This window comes from Meriones unguiculatus, chromosome 16 (genome assembly GCF_030254825.1).
Source record: "Meriones unguiculatus strain TT.TT164.6M chromosome 16, Bangor_MerUng_6.1, whole genome shotgun sequence".
NCBI lineage: Eukaryota > Metazoa > Chordata > Mammalia > Rodentia > Muridae > Meriones > Meriones unguiculatus.
In genome coordinates, this window is record NC_083363.1 from 44655318 (window position 1) to 44668647 (window position 13330).

General features: G+C 47.0%; 2 protein-coding genes across 10 annotated transcripts in view; one reads left to right on the forward strand and one right to left on the reverse strand.

The window, feature by feature from the left end:
• Positions 1-957: 957 nt before the first annotated feature.
• LOC132648385 (uncharacterized) lies at positions 958-4017 on the reverse strand. 3 transcript variants are annotated; one of them, XM_060369733.1, is made up of 3 exons: positions 3370-4017; positions 3049-3239; positions 958-2965 (listed from the first exon to the last, which is right to left on the reverse strand). In XM_060369733.1, exons 1-2 carry the CDS (start codon positions 3851-3853, stop codon positions 3235-3237), a joined length of 489 nt encoding a protein of 162 aa, XP_060225716.1. In that variant the 5' UTR covers positions 3854-4017; the 3' UTR covers positions 958-2965; positions 3049-3234. The 3 variants fall into 3 exon arrangements, with proteins under 3 accessions (XP_060225716.1, XP_060225715.1, XP_060225714.1); XM_060369732.1 differs by having other exon boundaries at positions 958-2280; positions 3049-4017; XM_060369731.1 differs by having other exon boundaries at positions 3049-4017.
• Paqr8 (progestin and adipoQ receptor family member 8) overlaps positions 3564-13330 on the forward strand; it is a 48625-nt gene continuing 38858 nt past the window's right edge. For 2 of the 7 annotated variants that reach the window (XM_060369724.1, XM_060369726.1), the window contains exons 1-2: positions 3569-3698; positions 7927-8224. The gene's annotated coding sequence lies outside the window, so the exon portion shown is untranslated. Of the gene's footprint in view, positions 3699-3731; positions 3860-7926; positions 8225-13330 lie in introns of those variants that run through there. The other 5 variants (XM_060369725.1, XM_021636451.2, XM_060369727.1 and 2 more) reach the window with 5 other exon arrangements.

The window sequence follows — 13330 nt, forward strand, 5'->3', positions numbered from 1 at the left end:
AACACTAGTCTATGAGCACAGATATAGTTATTTAGAAGAGAATGCTATGGGTAGCAAAGCAACAGCAGTAGATTCCCCAACAGGGCCCATGGCCTACTTGGGTAGAGGCTTTTGATTGGGACAGATATGAATCCTGTGGAGTCTAATTCACATAAAATCAGAGAGTGGTTGCTTGCCTCTATGGTACCAGCGGGTTCCTCTTGCCTTGCTGGCTGGTTTGGTTGTACATAGGGTCCACACTTGAGTGAGAGTATTGGCAATTCTCCACCAAAAGTTTCTATGATGCCTTTTGGCACTCTGAGGGGTAGCTAACACATGCCAAGTATTTTTAAGAGATTTGAATGATGAGAAAACTTGTAATCTAGTGGGAAAGTTAGGGATGAACAGGATTTCTCACCCAGATATCAACATCTGAGTGTTTTCATATATACATACACACCTGTCTTTCAGGAAAGGTGATAAGAAAAGGAAATTTGCCGGTGAGAAAGGATTAAAAGTCATTAAAGTATGACTTCTTAAACCTTTTTACTCAGTTGCCTCAGGTATACAGGGATAGAAAATAGTACTACAAACAAAACGATCACCAGTGATTACTTTAGGCTGCCTATTCTGAGACCAAGGTAGATGTGAGGCTCTCTACTTTCTTTGAGAATGCCTGGGCAAAGCAGCTGGTACTAGCCATTTCCTTCACCATCACCACCATAGGCCTGGGTGGAATTCTGCCACTTTTACACCAGATACGTCAACAGCAGTAACAAGGTCACACACTGCAATTACCCAGTGAGATACTGAGAGCATGTCCCACATCCGAAGCCACTAGACCCACCCACCCCCATGCCCATCCCCACTGCCCCCTAAGGTACAAGCCTGTAATGGTTAGAGAACCTGTGAACATTCCTACAGGTGGAAGAGGCCCCCTTCCCTATGGCTCCCAATAAAAACAAGGAGACCATTGCATTAGGACAATTCTTTGGCATACAAACGACTTTGCCATTTATTATAGTCAAAAGCAAATTAGCCCACTGATGAGATGTGTGTGCTTGTTTCTATCTACAGTGGCTTAAACTGGCTGAATATTTTGGACTCAGAGATGTGGAACCTCTTCAGTGCTTTGGGGGGAGGTGGTGGATCCATACTTTGATTTTACGACCGTCAATTCTGGGAACACAGTTTCACATGAACGCACAGCACAGAGTGTGAGGGACATTTCAGCAACTGTTTGGAAACTCTGTCCTAATCTTTAACTGACATTCACTTAACAGCTCTTAAGTGAAATTTAAGTCAGCTATGCAAGTAACAATTTACAGAACTAAGAACTCTGACACACCTACAATCCACACAGATATGCTAATTTGACCCTAAACACGCTGAGGAGTGACAGGAGAAAAGTAGCAAAAAAAGCCTGTGTTTTCTGTAATTGAACTGTGGTGTCTGGTCAGAGCAGAAAACCCCGTGTACAGCAAGAACACTGCAATTCTTAATCTAGGATCTGGGCTCTGAGCAGAGAGAGGCACTTCAGGCTATGCTGCCTGCGATTGCGTGTCGTAATGGCACGCACAGTGCAATGTGAGCTTGTGTGTAAAGAGCTGAGTCTGCCATAGAATGGCACCACACACCACAGGCTAGGGACACCAGAGACACCTCGGCTTCCTCATGCATTTGATTTTTGATTTGCGCTTAGGCAAAAACTCAAAAACCTTTTACGGTTGTCAGGGCTTTTGCAGCCCTACCTTCCGTTCCCTAGCGCAGGATTGCAACCCACAGTTTAGGATGCTGTGTATTTGATGAATTAATCTCCATTGGAGAGGAAGGAGCTCTCCCAGGGGTGCAAGGTGCCCTCAAGAATGGCCAAAGCCGCTCTCTCATTTCACACGCTCTCTCGTTCTTGCTGTAGCTCACATCAGGTGAACTGAACCTGAGTTTAGATCCTCAGTTTGGGGACTTTTAATTTTGTTTCTAATTTAGGTCTGAGCAGAAAGTGGGGGGGCGGTACCTCCCTCTTAGGGTCGCTGTATTGCTGAGCTCTCTGGCTAAAATAACGAATGCTTGCTAATGTGGAAGGCCACAGCTTCCCAGGATATGAGAGCAGCCTAGACATCACTGGGGTGAAGCAGAAGCGAAGGCAGCAGGGCTACACAGCCTCCTGGAGCGTCAGCAAACCCATGGCTTGCGTGCTAGGCTACTGTCCTGTGGGAACTCAGACTGGTCCATAGACTCTTTCCAGGTCTGAATCTGCTTCAACCTGCCCAGTAATAGCCCAGAATCCAAACATCTTCATTTCTGGAATGGGAAAAAAATCCTACTGAATAAACAGCTCACTTTGTTTCCAGGTGTTTTGCTGAGGACACATCAAATAACAGATGTTGAATGTTGGGAATGGGGAAAGAAAGAAAAAGAAAGAAAGAAGGAGAGTTTCCTCATTGGGACAGGGTGGGTGTAAACAAAATGAATGCAAACTCAGTAGTCCAAGAATCAGCCCAACTGTAGTGAAGATGGAGCTCCTATGGGGAAACTGATAAAAGCCATCTTCCCTGGCTCTGACCTTTCCATTCTCTTTCTTCCTGATAAGGCAGGCAGCTTTTTTTCTATTATTATTATTATTATTATTATTATTATTATTATTAACAACAATCTATTCACTTTGTGTGCCAGTGGTAGCCCCATCCCTCATGTCCTCCCGGTCCTACCCCCCCTTCTTCCCCTATCCCTCTTCCTTAATCCACTGGAAGGGGAGTCTGCCTCCCCTACTGTGTGACCCTAGCCTATCAGGTCCCATCAGGACTGCCTGGATCCTCTTCCTCTGTGGGTTGGCTAGGTCGCCCCACCAGGGAGAAGTGATCAAGGAGCAGGCAGCCGAGTTCATGTCAGAGACTGTCTATTCTCCCAGGGGGACTGCAGAGACTGATGCAGGCAGCTTTTGAGCAGCAAAGCCAATCTGATGATTATTAACTGATGGCCTTGCTTCCTAAATGGATTAAAAAAAAATCATGATGAATACAGAGTGCGTTCTGGGTGAAGAACAATTCCGGCCACTGTGGGCAGACTTACTGGATGGAGGTTACACGGGCCGAGGGTCTGCTTGGCACAGCATGTTCCATATGCCCAGTGACTCGTGTGATGAACTCACACACGCAATCAGAGCAGAAGCATGAGTCTTGCATGTCGACGTGAAAGTGTGTCTGCAGGGCTTCCGTGGGGTGCACAGCGTGATTTCCTGGGCATTACCGTGAATGCTCACCCTAGGGCAACGGGAGAAAAGAAAGCCGGGATTGGAAGAGGCGCCTGAAATGGCAGAAGAAGTTTGTTATTCCCCCTCCCGAGGGACACAGGAAACGGTTTTGGGGAAGAACGCAAGAGTGCATCCCGCACCCCTTGCGGTCTCAAGCCCCCAGGAGTTTGCAGTGAACGGTGGGGGAGGGTGGCGAGGGCCTGAAGGTAGGTGGAAGGAAGCGGCGTCAGGCAACTTCCTCGGCTGCGGCGGCTGTGGCAGCGGGGTGTGCTCCCGGTTGTGCAGCCCTCCCCTGGGCCGGGAAAGGGCGGAGCTGGGCGTCGCCGCCAGGCTTGTCCCCTCCTCCCGGCCGCTCTCGGGTGCAGAGCCCTCGGCCGTCAGGGCCGCTCGGAGGGAGTTCTCCCGGAGCCCGAGACGGGAGGGCGGCTGGCGGGGCTGGGCTGCAGTTGCACCGCCGCGCCTGATGTTGGTGAGTCCGGTCGCAGGGGGGCGGGAAAGGGGGGTGCAGCGGGAAGCCCGGCAGGGAGCAGGTCTCCGCTGCGATGCTGGGGAGCCTCTGCCAGAACCAGGAGGCGGGGATGTAAGGAGCTCGGCGTTGGGGAGCGCCGGGATGTAGACCGGCATTGCCAGGTACCCCGACCCTAGAGGCCCGGGCTGGGACCCGATGTTGTAGTTTCAATACCGGCTTTTAGAATGCAGTGCAGGCAGTTTAGACAGTGGAGTTGGGGAGCTGCTGAGCGCTGAGGGGCTGGGGCTAGGGAATCCGGACTGCGATGGTGAGGAGCTAGGGGATGGGAGCCTGGAGAGCGGGGGTGGGGTGAGGAGGGGGTTGGAGTAGATGTCAGGATCCTGAACTAAGGGTGTCTGAGCCCAGAGAGCAGGAGGGACGGGATCCAGAGGGAAAGTCCTGTGCGCATCTTTGGGCGCCCTCCATAGGGCAGAGGGGAAAGGAACCCCGGAGGGGAATGCCAGAGTAGAGGAAGAACGGGGGGCGGGAGGGTGCCCGAGGGAGGAGAACCCCGGAAAGAGTAAGGTGAGAGAGGCCTGAGCTCCTCCTTGAGGAAGATGGAGCAGGGGTTCTCCAAGGAGACACCGCAGAGAGCTTAGTTTTGCTGAAAGCCCTGGGTTGCTGACTTGGGGGCTATGGTGTACTGAGGGATGGGAAAGCATGAAGGGGGGCGGAGGTGGTCCGTCGGGACAGTGATGGGAATATCTGTCTTTTCTTGGAAATGTTGTCTTTTCGGTGGAGGTGGTCTTGGGCACCTCAAGAGGATATCCCCTTGACAGCAGCGGATTGAGGAAATCTAGACAGGATAAGTAGGGACCCAGCGTTCGCGAGCACAAGAGTATTGAGGACCTAGTGGGAGGGTGACCAGTTGCCAGGAGCTGGAGGCAGCCAAGAGCCTCAGCTTTCTGAGCAGCTGTGGGTACCCAGTGATAACAGAGAGATCCCTGATTCCGGTGAGCATTTTGTCTTAAGTGGCACCTCGTGTTTCTGACCTGGACTAGGGATGGCTTTGTTTGGGGGACGTGGTGAGAGGAGACTACGCTAAAGGCAATAGCCGTGGAGTGAGATTTCAAACACATAAGGGCTATCGACCTTCTGTGCTGTGGGCAGAACTCACATAATGTGGAGTTACACTCCACAGGCACTGTTTGCTCTTGTTCAGTGAGAGGCAGCTTCCGAGAGAACAACCAAGCCGGAGGACACTGCATTTCGCAGGCAAACTTCATGTGTTCTCGTTAGCGAAGGTGCCTTCTCTCGCCGTTAATAAGAAGTTATCCACGTCTACCCTGTTAAGTTTATTCAAGGCCTGTCTCCTCGTCTGTACTGTTCCATCCATGTACTGTTCCATCGCTGGCATTCTCAGAGGTCAGGTGTCTACGCATATCTAAAAACATGATCTAAGCACGGTTGGTTGTGGAAGTCCTTTTCATGTAACTAATGCTGAGCATCTTGACCTACCTTGTATCGCTGCTCTTTTGTGGTGAGCAGTTTATTTGCTTCACAGAAACCGTGATCTCTTCGCTTTGGGAGGTACTTGGCTTTGGGGAAGAATGTCTTAGGGCTGTGAGAACAGCTTCACGCTCTGGCACACACTGAGGTGCCTGCCCCCTGAGAAGGCGGAGGGATGTTTTCTAGTCTGTTTGTTTACCTTTGTTTTGGGGGGACAAGGTCTCATGTAGCCCAGTCTTGGCCTCAAACTTCTCACATAGCTAACTCTTGTGTCTCCATTTCCCAAGTGCTGGGATTACAAGTGTGTGCCAACACCCTAGGAAGCAATTTAGGGTTTTTTTTTTAATATAATTTATTGGTTTGTATTTTTTATGTACATTGGTGTTTAGCCTGTATATTTATCTGTGTGAGGGTGTCAGATCTGGATCTCCTGGAACAGGAGTTACAGACAGTTATAAGCTGCCATGTGGTTGCTGGGAATTGAACTCTGCTCCTTTGGAAGAGCAGCCAGTGCTCTTAACCACTGAGCTGTCTCTCCAGCCCCAGTTTAGGGTTTTTTTTTTGCAGTGTGGGAGTTCACACACAGAGCCTAGCACATTGCTAAGCAGGCACTCTACACCTCAACTACAGCCCCAGTTCCCAGGAACTGTTTTACAAACTAACGTTTAGTGGGTCTGGTTTTCTGTTTGTTTCTTTTCTGTTTGTTTCTTTTCTTTTCTCTTTTCTTTTCTTTTCTTTTCTTTTCTTTTCTTTTCTTTTCTTTTCTTTTCTTTTCTTTTCTTTTCTTTTCTTTTCTTTTGAGACATGGTGTCTTGTGTATTCCTGGCTGGCCTGGAGTCCACTAGAAGACCAGACTGGCCTTGAACTTACAGAAATCCACCTACTTCCACATAGTTCTCCTATTGGAATTATGCTCCACCACAGCTTTCCCGGTCGGGTTTCTGATTTTTTTGTTTTGTTGCCGGTGATGTTGGTGTTGCTTATTAATTTATCTTTTTGGTTGTTTCATGCTTTTTTTTTCCTTCAAGAAAGAGAAATCTTCAATAGCTATGCAAACTTACAGGAAAACACACTTATATTTCAAAACATCATGTCTGGCTTAGCTTTTGCTGCACCAGGCGCGTTCATATAGAGCTTGTTGAACGGCCTGACCCCTTTGCATCAAGAATCCGAAATACCAGTGTCGCAGCCATGCATTTATTCGCTTTGACGTAGCGATGCCAGCTGATGCCCTCAGTTTTTAATCCAGGCATTCAAATAAATCTGCCTGTATTTACACATTCAAATGAATATTTCTTCCCTTCAGAAGCCCTCCCCTGGCAGGCTGGGCACTAAACGCAGGGATGTTGTCATTGCTGAGGGTGGTCCCGGAGCGCCTGCTCTGGACCTGCCTTCAGCTACTGCAGCACATTTGCTGTTTACCCGGGTGCCTGCAGACCTGCAGTTGGCAGGGTCAAAGGCGGAATGAGGCCAACTTGGGCTCCTGGAGAAATGGGGTTTCAAAATGGAGTATGAAAACAGGGAGGACTCTCCTGAAGGTTTAGCAGTTCAAAAAAAAAAAGGAGGGCGGGGGAGGTTCAGTAAACATAAGGAGGGTTTGTTTTGGTTTTGTCTTTTATCAGCGCTAACTCAGAAGTTGTGTCAGATTTATGACAGCAAAAAGACACCTGACAATCAACTCAGAAGCAAGAAGGAACAACCCGGGAAAGCTCCAGAGCAGTGGTTTTCAACCTTCCTAATGCTGCAATTTTGGTACAGCTTCTCACGCTGTGGTGACGACCCCCAGGCGTAAAATGATTTCCTTGCTACTTCATAACTGTAATTTCGCTACTGTTATGAATTGTAATGTAAATATCTGATGTGCAGGATACCTGATATGTGAGCCTCATGGAGCGACCCACAGGTTGCGAACCACACTCCATTAGAGGTTTCTGTCTGTTTGGCCTGGTTGATGTGGGTTTATGGGAGAGCAGAGCAGCGGCATTAGGAGCGGCAGAACAAAACTGCTTGCCCCATGGTAGTCAGTAATCTGAGAGAAAGAGAGACAAAGAAGGGGTCCAGAGCCTTCTAAGGACATTCTCCCATTAACCTTCCCTCCTCACCCACCTCCCAGGTCTATAGGCCAAGCCTTCTCAATGGGAGCCACTGGGAGGGATTTTAGGCCCGAGTCAGCCAGGTGTAGTGACACAACCTTTAATGACATCACCTGGGAAGCAGAAACAAGTGGGTCTCTGCTTGAGGCCAGCCTGATATGTATAGCAAGTTCAAGCCAAACTACGGAGTGAGATCATCTTAACAAAACAAAACAAAACTCCAAATCAATAAAATTACTACCTTCATTTAGGTGTTTCTCCTCTACTCTAGTATGTATAAGAAAAATACCTTAGAAATATCACATAATTAGTATATCTTATAATGCATTAAGCCATGTGAAAAATAAGTCTCTTTTCAGCTTGATATTCTTTGCAGTGCAGTTTTATTGCTGCAGATTTTTACAAGCAGAAAAATAAGATACTAGTTTCATCACACTCCTCTCCCCCAAAGTACCCAGAAAGCTGTACTTAGGCCCAGAGCTTGAGTTTTGAGTTTGATTTTTAACTTTATGTACAGGCAAATGGAAGAGAATGACTTCTGAAAATGCATTTGACATAAGGATTCCAGGGCACGCAGTGTGGAAAGCCAGCTGAACTTAGGTCCTTTTTCTTCTTCTCTGTCCCTAAATCCTTGATTTTCTTTTCAGGTTATGCAGCAAGATGCTTCCCACCACCAGGGCTTGACTCTGGTCTAGGTCCTCAGACATGTTGCTTCACCTCTTTGGACCTCAGTTTTTATCATGCAGATAATAATTTGAATTTCAAATAATATCCATTTTAAAACAAGAATAATAATGGGTGTGGAGCCCAGGGGCCTGTGGGAAAGATTATATATGATTTGTATATAAAATTTTAAGAATTCCAAGAATTCCGTGCTTGATTCAGGACACACAGAGTGAGTGCTCAGCGCAGTCTGGCTACTTTCGGATAACTCTTTATTAACAGGTATGATTCAAAATTCTTTCGACATCCCTCCCTCCCTCCATTCTTTCCACCTTATAGCTTGCTTAGCCTATTTTGAAATGACTAGCCTAGAGCTCACTGCATATACTGTAAATAACTTTGAACTTCTTCTGATCCTCCTTTCTCCACCATGAGTTCTGGCACTACAGGCACCTGCTCATGGTCCATGAGGTACTGGGGATTATGACTGGGTCCTCATACATGCTGTGCCAACGTGCCATCAACCCAGCTATGTTCTCAGACCTGAGTGGGAAAGGGATGGTTACGATGAACACGCCTCTTTATTAAAATACGAGTTCACTATGCTTTTCTTTCTTTATGACAAGGAAGAATGGCTTGCCATTCCATTCTCAGCTGTTTTGTATTGACTTTAAGGTTTTGTTTTGTTTTTTTTTTTTCCCTGTGAATTTTACTACTGAGGAATAAACCAGGAGGACGGTATAATAATTTTACGTAATTCTAATCAAATGATCAGGGGTTACTACAGAACACCATATTTTGTGAAGTAATCAGTGTTTTTTGAGAGCTCGGAGGCCTGCAAGTAACAGTAACGCAGGGAGCCATAATATGTGGGCTTTGCCTCTTCAGAGCTCTTTGTGCTATATACACTGTCTCAAGAGTGTGTAGCAGCAAAACTTTTAATTACTTGCTATGCCAAGGATTAATATGACTTCCACTGAATGTTCTTAAATCAGCTACTCCTCTTGTTGCTGAGAAATAAACAAACAAACAAAAACCCCACCCTAATAAAAGCAATTTAAGGAAGGGTTCATTTGGCTCACGGTTTGAGAGAACAGTTCACCGAGGTTGCTAGGACAGTGGAGAGAGCCAAGAGCTGCACTCTCAGGAAGCAGAAGGAGATGATGCTGATGCTCACCCCACTTCCTCCTATTTTCCTTCTCATTCAGCCTGAGCCCCCAGTGCATGGGAATACACAGCTCATAGTCAGGATGGGTCTTTTCTGCTTGGTTAGAGCCCTGAGGGTAAGCCCTCAAGAACACGCCCATAGGCCTTTCTCCTAGGTGATTCCGAAGCAAGTGTGACCATGACAGCTCTCCTGCCTCCACCTCCACTTCTTGGAGAAAGCTGAACAGATAGGTCTCCCCTGGGAAATCTAGCTTGAGGTGGTTAGCTCTTTGAAGTTTTTTTTCTTACTCTATGCTTAGCTGCTAAGAAGTAGATATAAAAGTATCCAGGGGCCAGGTGTGGTGGTGCACAAAATAACACATAATAATCCAGAGATCGGGAGAGGAGAATTGTGACGTCTACACCACCCTGTGCTACATGAGGAGACCCTGTCTGAAAAACTTACTTCAGAGTTACATAATGAAACCAGGCCTGATGACACACGCCTGTAATCCCAGCACTCAAGGAGACAGAGGCAGGTTTATCCTCTGTGAGTTCGAGGTCAGCAAGGTCGACCAAGTGAGTCCAGGACAACCAAGGCTACACAGAGAAACCCTGTCTCTAAAAAACAATAAACAAAACCAAAGAGTCACATAATGATACAAAACTGTAGTAAGGGATTGCATTACTGTAAGATCATTCTCCCCATGAGAAGTTTGGGGTGTTGTGGTTTTTGTTGTTTTGTTTTGTTCTTACAGTTCCTCTTCTGAGTAATGGCCTGTGTACTTATACCAGGAAAACAATACATAGCATTCCTCAACCTAGAGTGTGGTAGCCATTAATGAGGAGGGAGGTTGCTCTTTCCCATTTCTGGAGACTTGGCCATGTCTGGAAACATTTTTGATTGTTATAGCCATAGGGAGAGTTGTTGCTGGCCTCTGATGAGGGGAGGCCAGAGATGCTATTAAGCATCTTATAAAGCACAGGACAGTCCCTCCCAACACAGACCTGTCTAAACATCAGTCTAAAGTGCCAATAACATCAAGAAGCCCTGGGTTAGAACCCCAGATCAGGTGTCCCAATAAGCCTGTACTGGCGTCCTGACACCACTTTGTGTTCACTGCACCACTCTGAGCGAGTTATTCGGTGTGAATATCTATAAAGCTCTCAGACAATACAATACAGACAATCAGGAGATAATGCAGAAATAAGTGAGATAACTTATATGAAATGTGTAGGGCACAGCAGGTACCAATAAACCATCACTTTTAATATGACCAATTAGTAGATCTGAATCAAAAATCCTGGGACCATTCTTCCAAGAGTCTGCATTGTGTTGCGTACAGAAAGAATCCATATTTCTTGATCCACCCATGTGCCTAAAAGTAGGGAAGGCATAGATGAGCTGTTCCTTCACAGTCTAGCCCAGGCTTAGCCAGACAGCTGAGCATAGATGGCAGGGCATGCAGGAGAGTCCCAAGACTTCTCTTGTGTAAAGGAAAGAGGACATAGGATAAAAGGCTTTTCTCTTCCAGCTAGCCTTTCCATGATGGGAGAGGACAGCCAGGGCAAGAGACCCTTTGCTGTGTTTCATCCCTGGCATTGAAGGCTCTTCCTCATCATAATGACTCTTCTCCATCAGGGTTCAGGCTTCTGCTGTGTGAGCAGGCAAGGCTGTCTGCCCGCGGACTTTTGCTTTTCCCTAGTCCCTTCGCCCTCAGCAAGGAATTTGTGTAGAAGTCCCTTTACTTTTAGCAAATTACCATTAGCCACTTACATTTGGCCGTGCGCGGCCTGACTTGCAGTCTAAGGGAAAAGCCCAGGCTATTCTTTGATTTCTCTTCCTTGCTGTTTTCTTCTTTCAATTTGGCGTCACTTCAGTGAGTAAGTAGGTCTTCCCTCGCGTAGGAGTAGGGCGCATTCCTGAGAAGGCACAGTGCTTCCTAGACAGGGATGTAAATGAGAGTGGCTTTTTAGCTGAAACCAATGAGGCTGGGACTTTGTTCCTGCGGCCCAATGGACTAACCAGGCAGTGCCCCAGCCCACCGAAAACTGCCCTTTGAAAAACTCTGGATAGGGCCTAGGTATCAGATTTTTAGAATGCTTCTCAGATGACTCTGGAAGTCAAGGGCCGCTGCTTTGTGAAATTAATGACCTGCATTAAAAAAAAAAGTGTGTGCGCATGTGTGCGAGTGTGTGCATTCGTGTGTGCATTCCTGTGTGTGTGTGTGTGTGTGTGTGTGTGTGTGTGTGTGTGTAAAGGGGGCCCGAGTTGTGTTGGCTTGTGTCTATAATCTTAACATTTGGGAAGCTCTAGTCAGAAGATTGGTGTGAGTTCCAGGCCCAGCCAGGGCTATGCAGTGAGATCTTGCCTCAAAAACCAACAAAAAGAGAAAAGTGAAAAAAAGAAGACAAAGAAGGAGGGGGAAACACAATAGAAGATAGCACACACAGGGTTAGGGAGATTGGTTTGTTGCTGAGGTGCCTACTGTGAAATAGTGAAGACTGTTAGTCCCCAGAGTCCGTGGGAAATGATGGGTACAGGGCCTCTGTTAACCCAGTAGTGGGAGGCGAGGGCGAGAGAATTATGAAGTCAGGTGGATCGCTGGAGCTCATTGGCTAGCCAGATTAGCCAATTGGTGAGCTCTGAGTTCTGACTGAGAGATCCTATCTCAAGAAATAAGGAAAAGACACCTGACGTGAACTCAAGCACCCACATGTACATTGGCATATACATATATACCCACATGGCCACATACATCACACACACACACACACACACACACACACACACACTAATAAAAGTATGTTTCAGTTGGGCTTTTGTTTTAGTGACAGGTGGATACAAGCTTGCATCATCATGGATGCAATGATGAGCAGAAACGCAATCTCTGCTTCCATGGGGGCTACAATTTAGAGTTAACTTCGAGACAACACTGTCCTCAGAGTTGGGAGGAGGAAATTCTTTTATTTGCTCGCTCCCTTCCCCAACTCACCCCCTCTTGTTGGCCTCCTTCTTCCCAAATAGTTTCTTCTTTTGCCTTCATACATCATGGTTTGTGCACAGAACAAAGACTACCAGTAAATCGTAGGACAGTAGTCATTTACTTACTCAGAAGTTTAAATAAATGCCCTATAATCTCGCGCTGTGTTAAAAAGGACTCCTCCTCCAAAGGTGAAGAAACTGCTCTCTGTAACAAGTTAAGCAAGTTAGACAATCAGGTTGAGATAAGCCTTTTGCGGGGAAGGAAGGTACTTCTCTTCTGCCTGCCTAGGGGAGTCTCATAAGCTTCCAGGACATCTACAGAGTGAACAGACTCCGTTTGTTACTTCTCTCAATGCTGTGATGAAACACCTGACAGGAAGCAGCACAAGGAAGAAAGAGGGCCTCGGAGATAGCTCAGTGAGTCTCCCAGGCTTGATGCATAAGCGTGAGGACAGGAGGTCAGATCCCCAGAACTCCTGTAAACACCAGACACAGCCGTGTGCACCTGTCGCCTCAGTGCCAGCGTGGCAGTAGGCAAGTTCATACACATACATGTGCACATACATACATGAGCATACATGTATGCACTCTCCCTGTCTTTCTATGTTCATACATACGTGCACTTTCCTTCCAGCTCCCACACAACTGGGAGAATGAAAAGGAAGGAGTTTATTTTGGTTCACAATTTGAGGAATGGTTCATCCTGATCCAGGAACCTGGCATCAGGAGGGCTGCATCTAAATCCAGGAAAGGGGGGCGGAGAAAGGCCGGGGCTCAGCTGGCTTTCCATTGTTTCCTTTTTTTATTGGCTCTGGGATGGCAGCCCATGCAGTGCTTCTGTCCACTGCAGGGTTGGTACTTACGTGAAACCTCCTGGAACCACTCTCATAGGCGTGCCCAGAGGTGTGTATCTCTCCTTGGTGGTCCTAAAGGCCAGTCAGGTTGACAATAAAGATTTAACTATCATACACTAAGTCTGTTTTCCTGTGTGAAGAGGATCCGATACTATATCAGAGCAATAACCATTGAATGATTTGGTAATACTAATTGTGATAAATTTTAACATACCACAGGTGTAGCAATAATCCAGATCTTAAGGAGCGTTAACCTAAATGACTACGGCATACCTCCTAGTCTAGCCGGCCTGATTCCCAGACTTTAATCAACCTCTGTCTCCCAGGCTTTTATGAAGTTGAAGGAGACCGAGGTGACGGTTACTGATTTAAGAGGCCTCTTTGTTGATCTTGAGACACAGC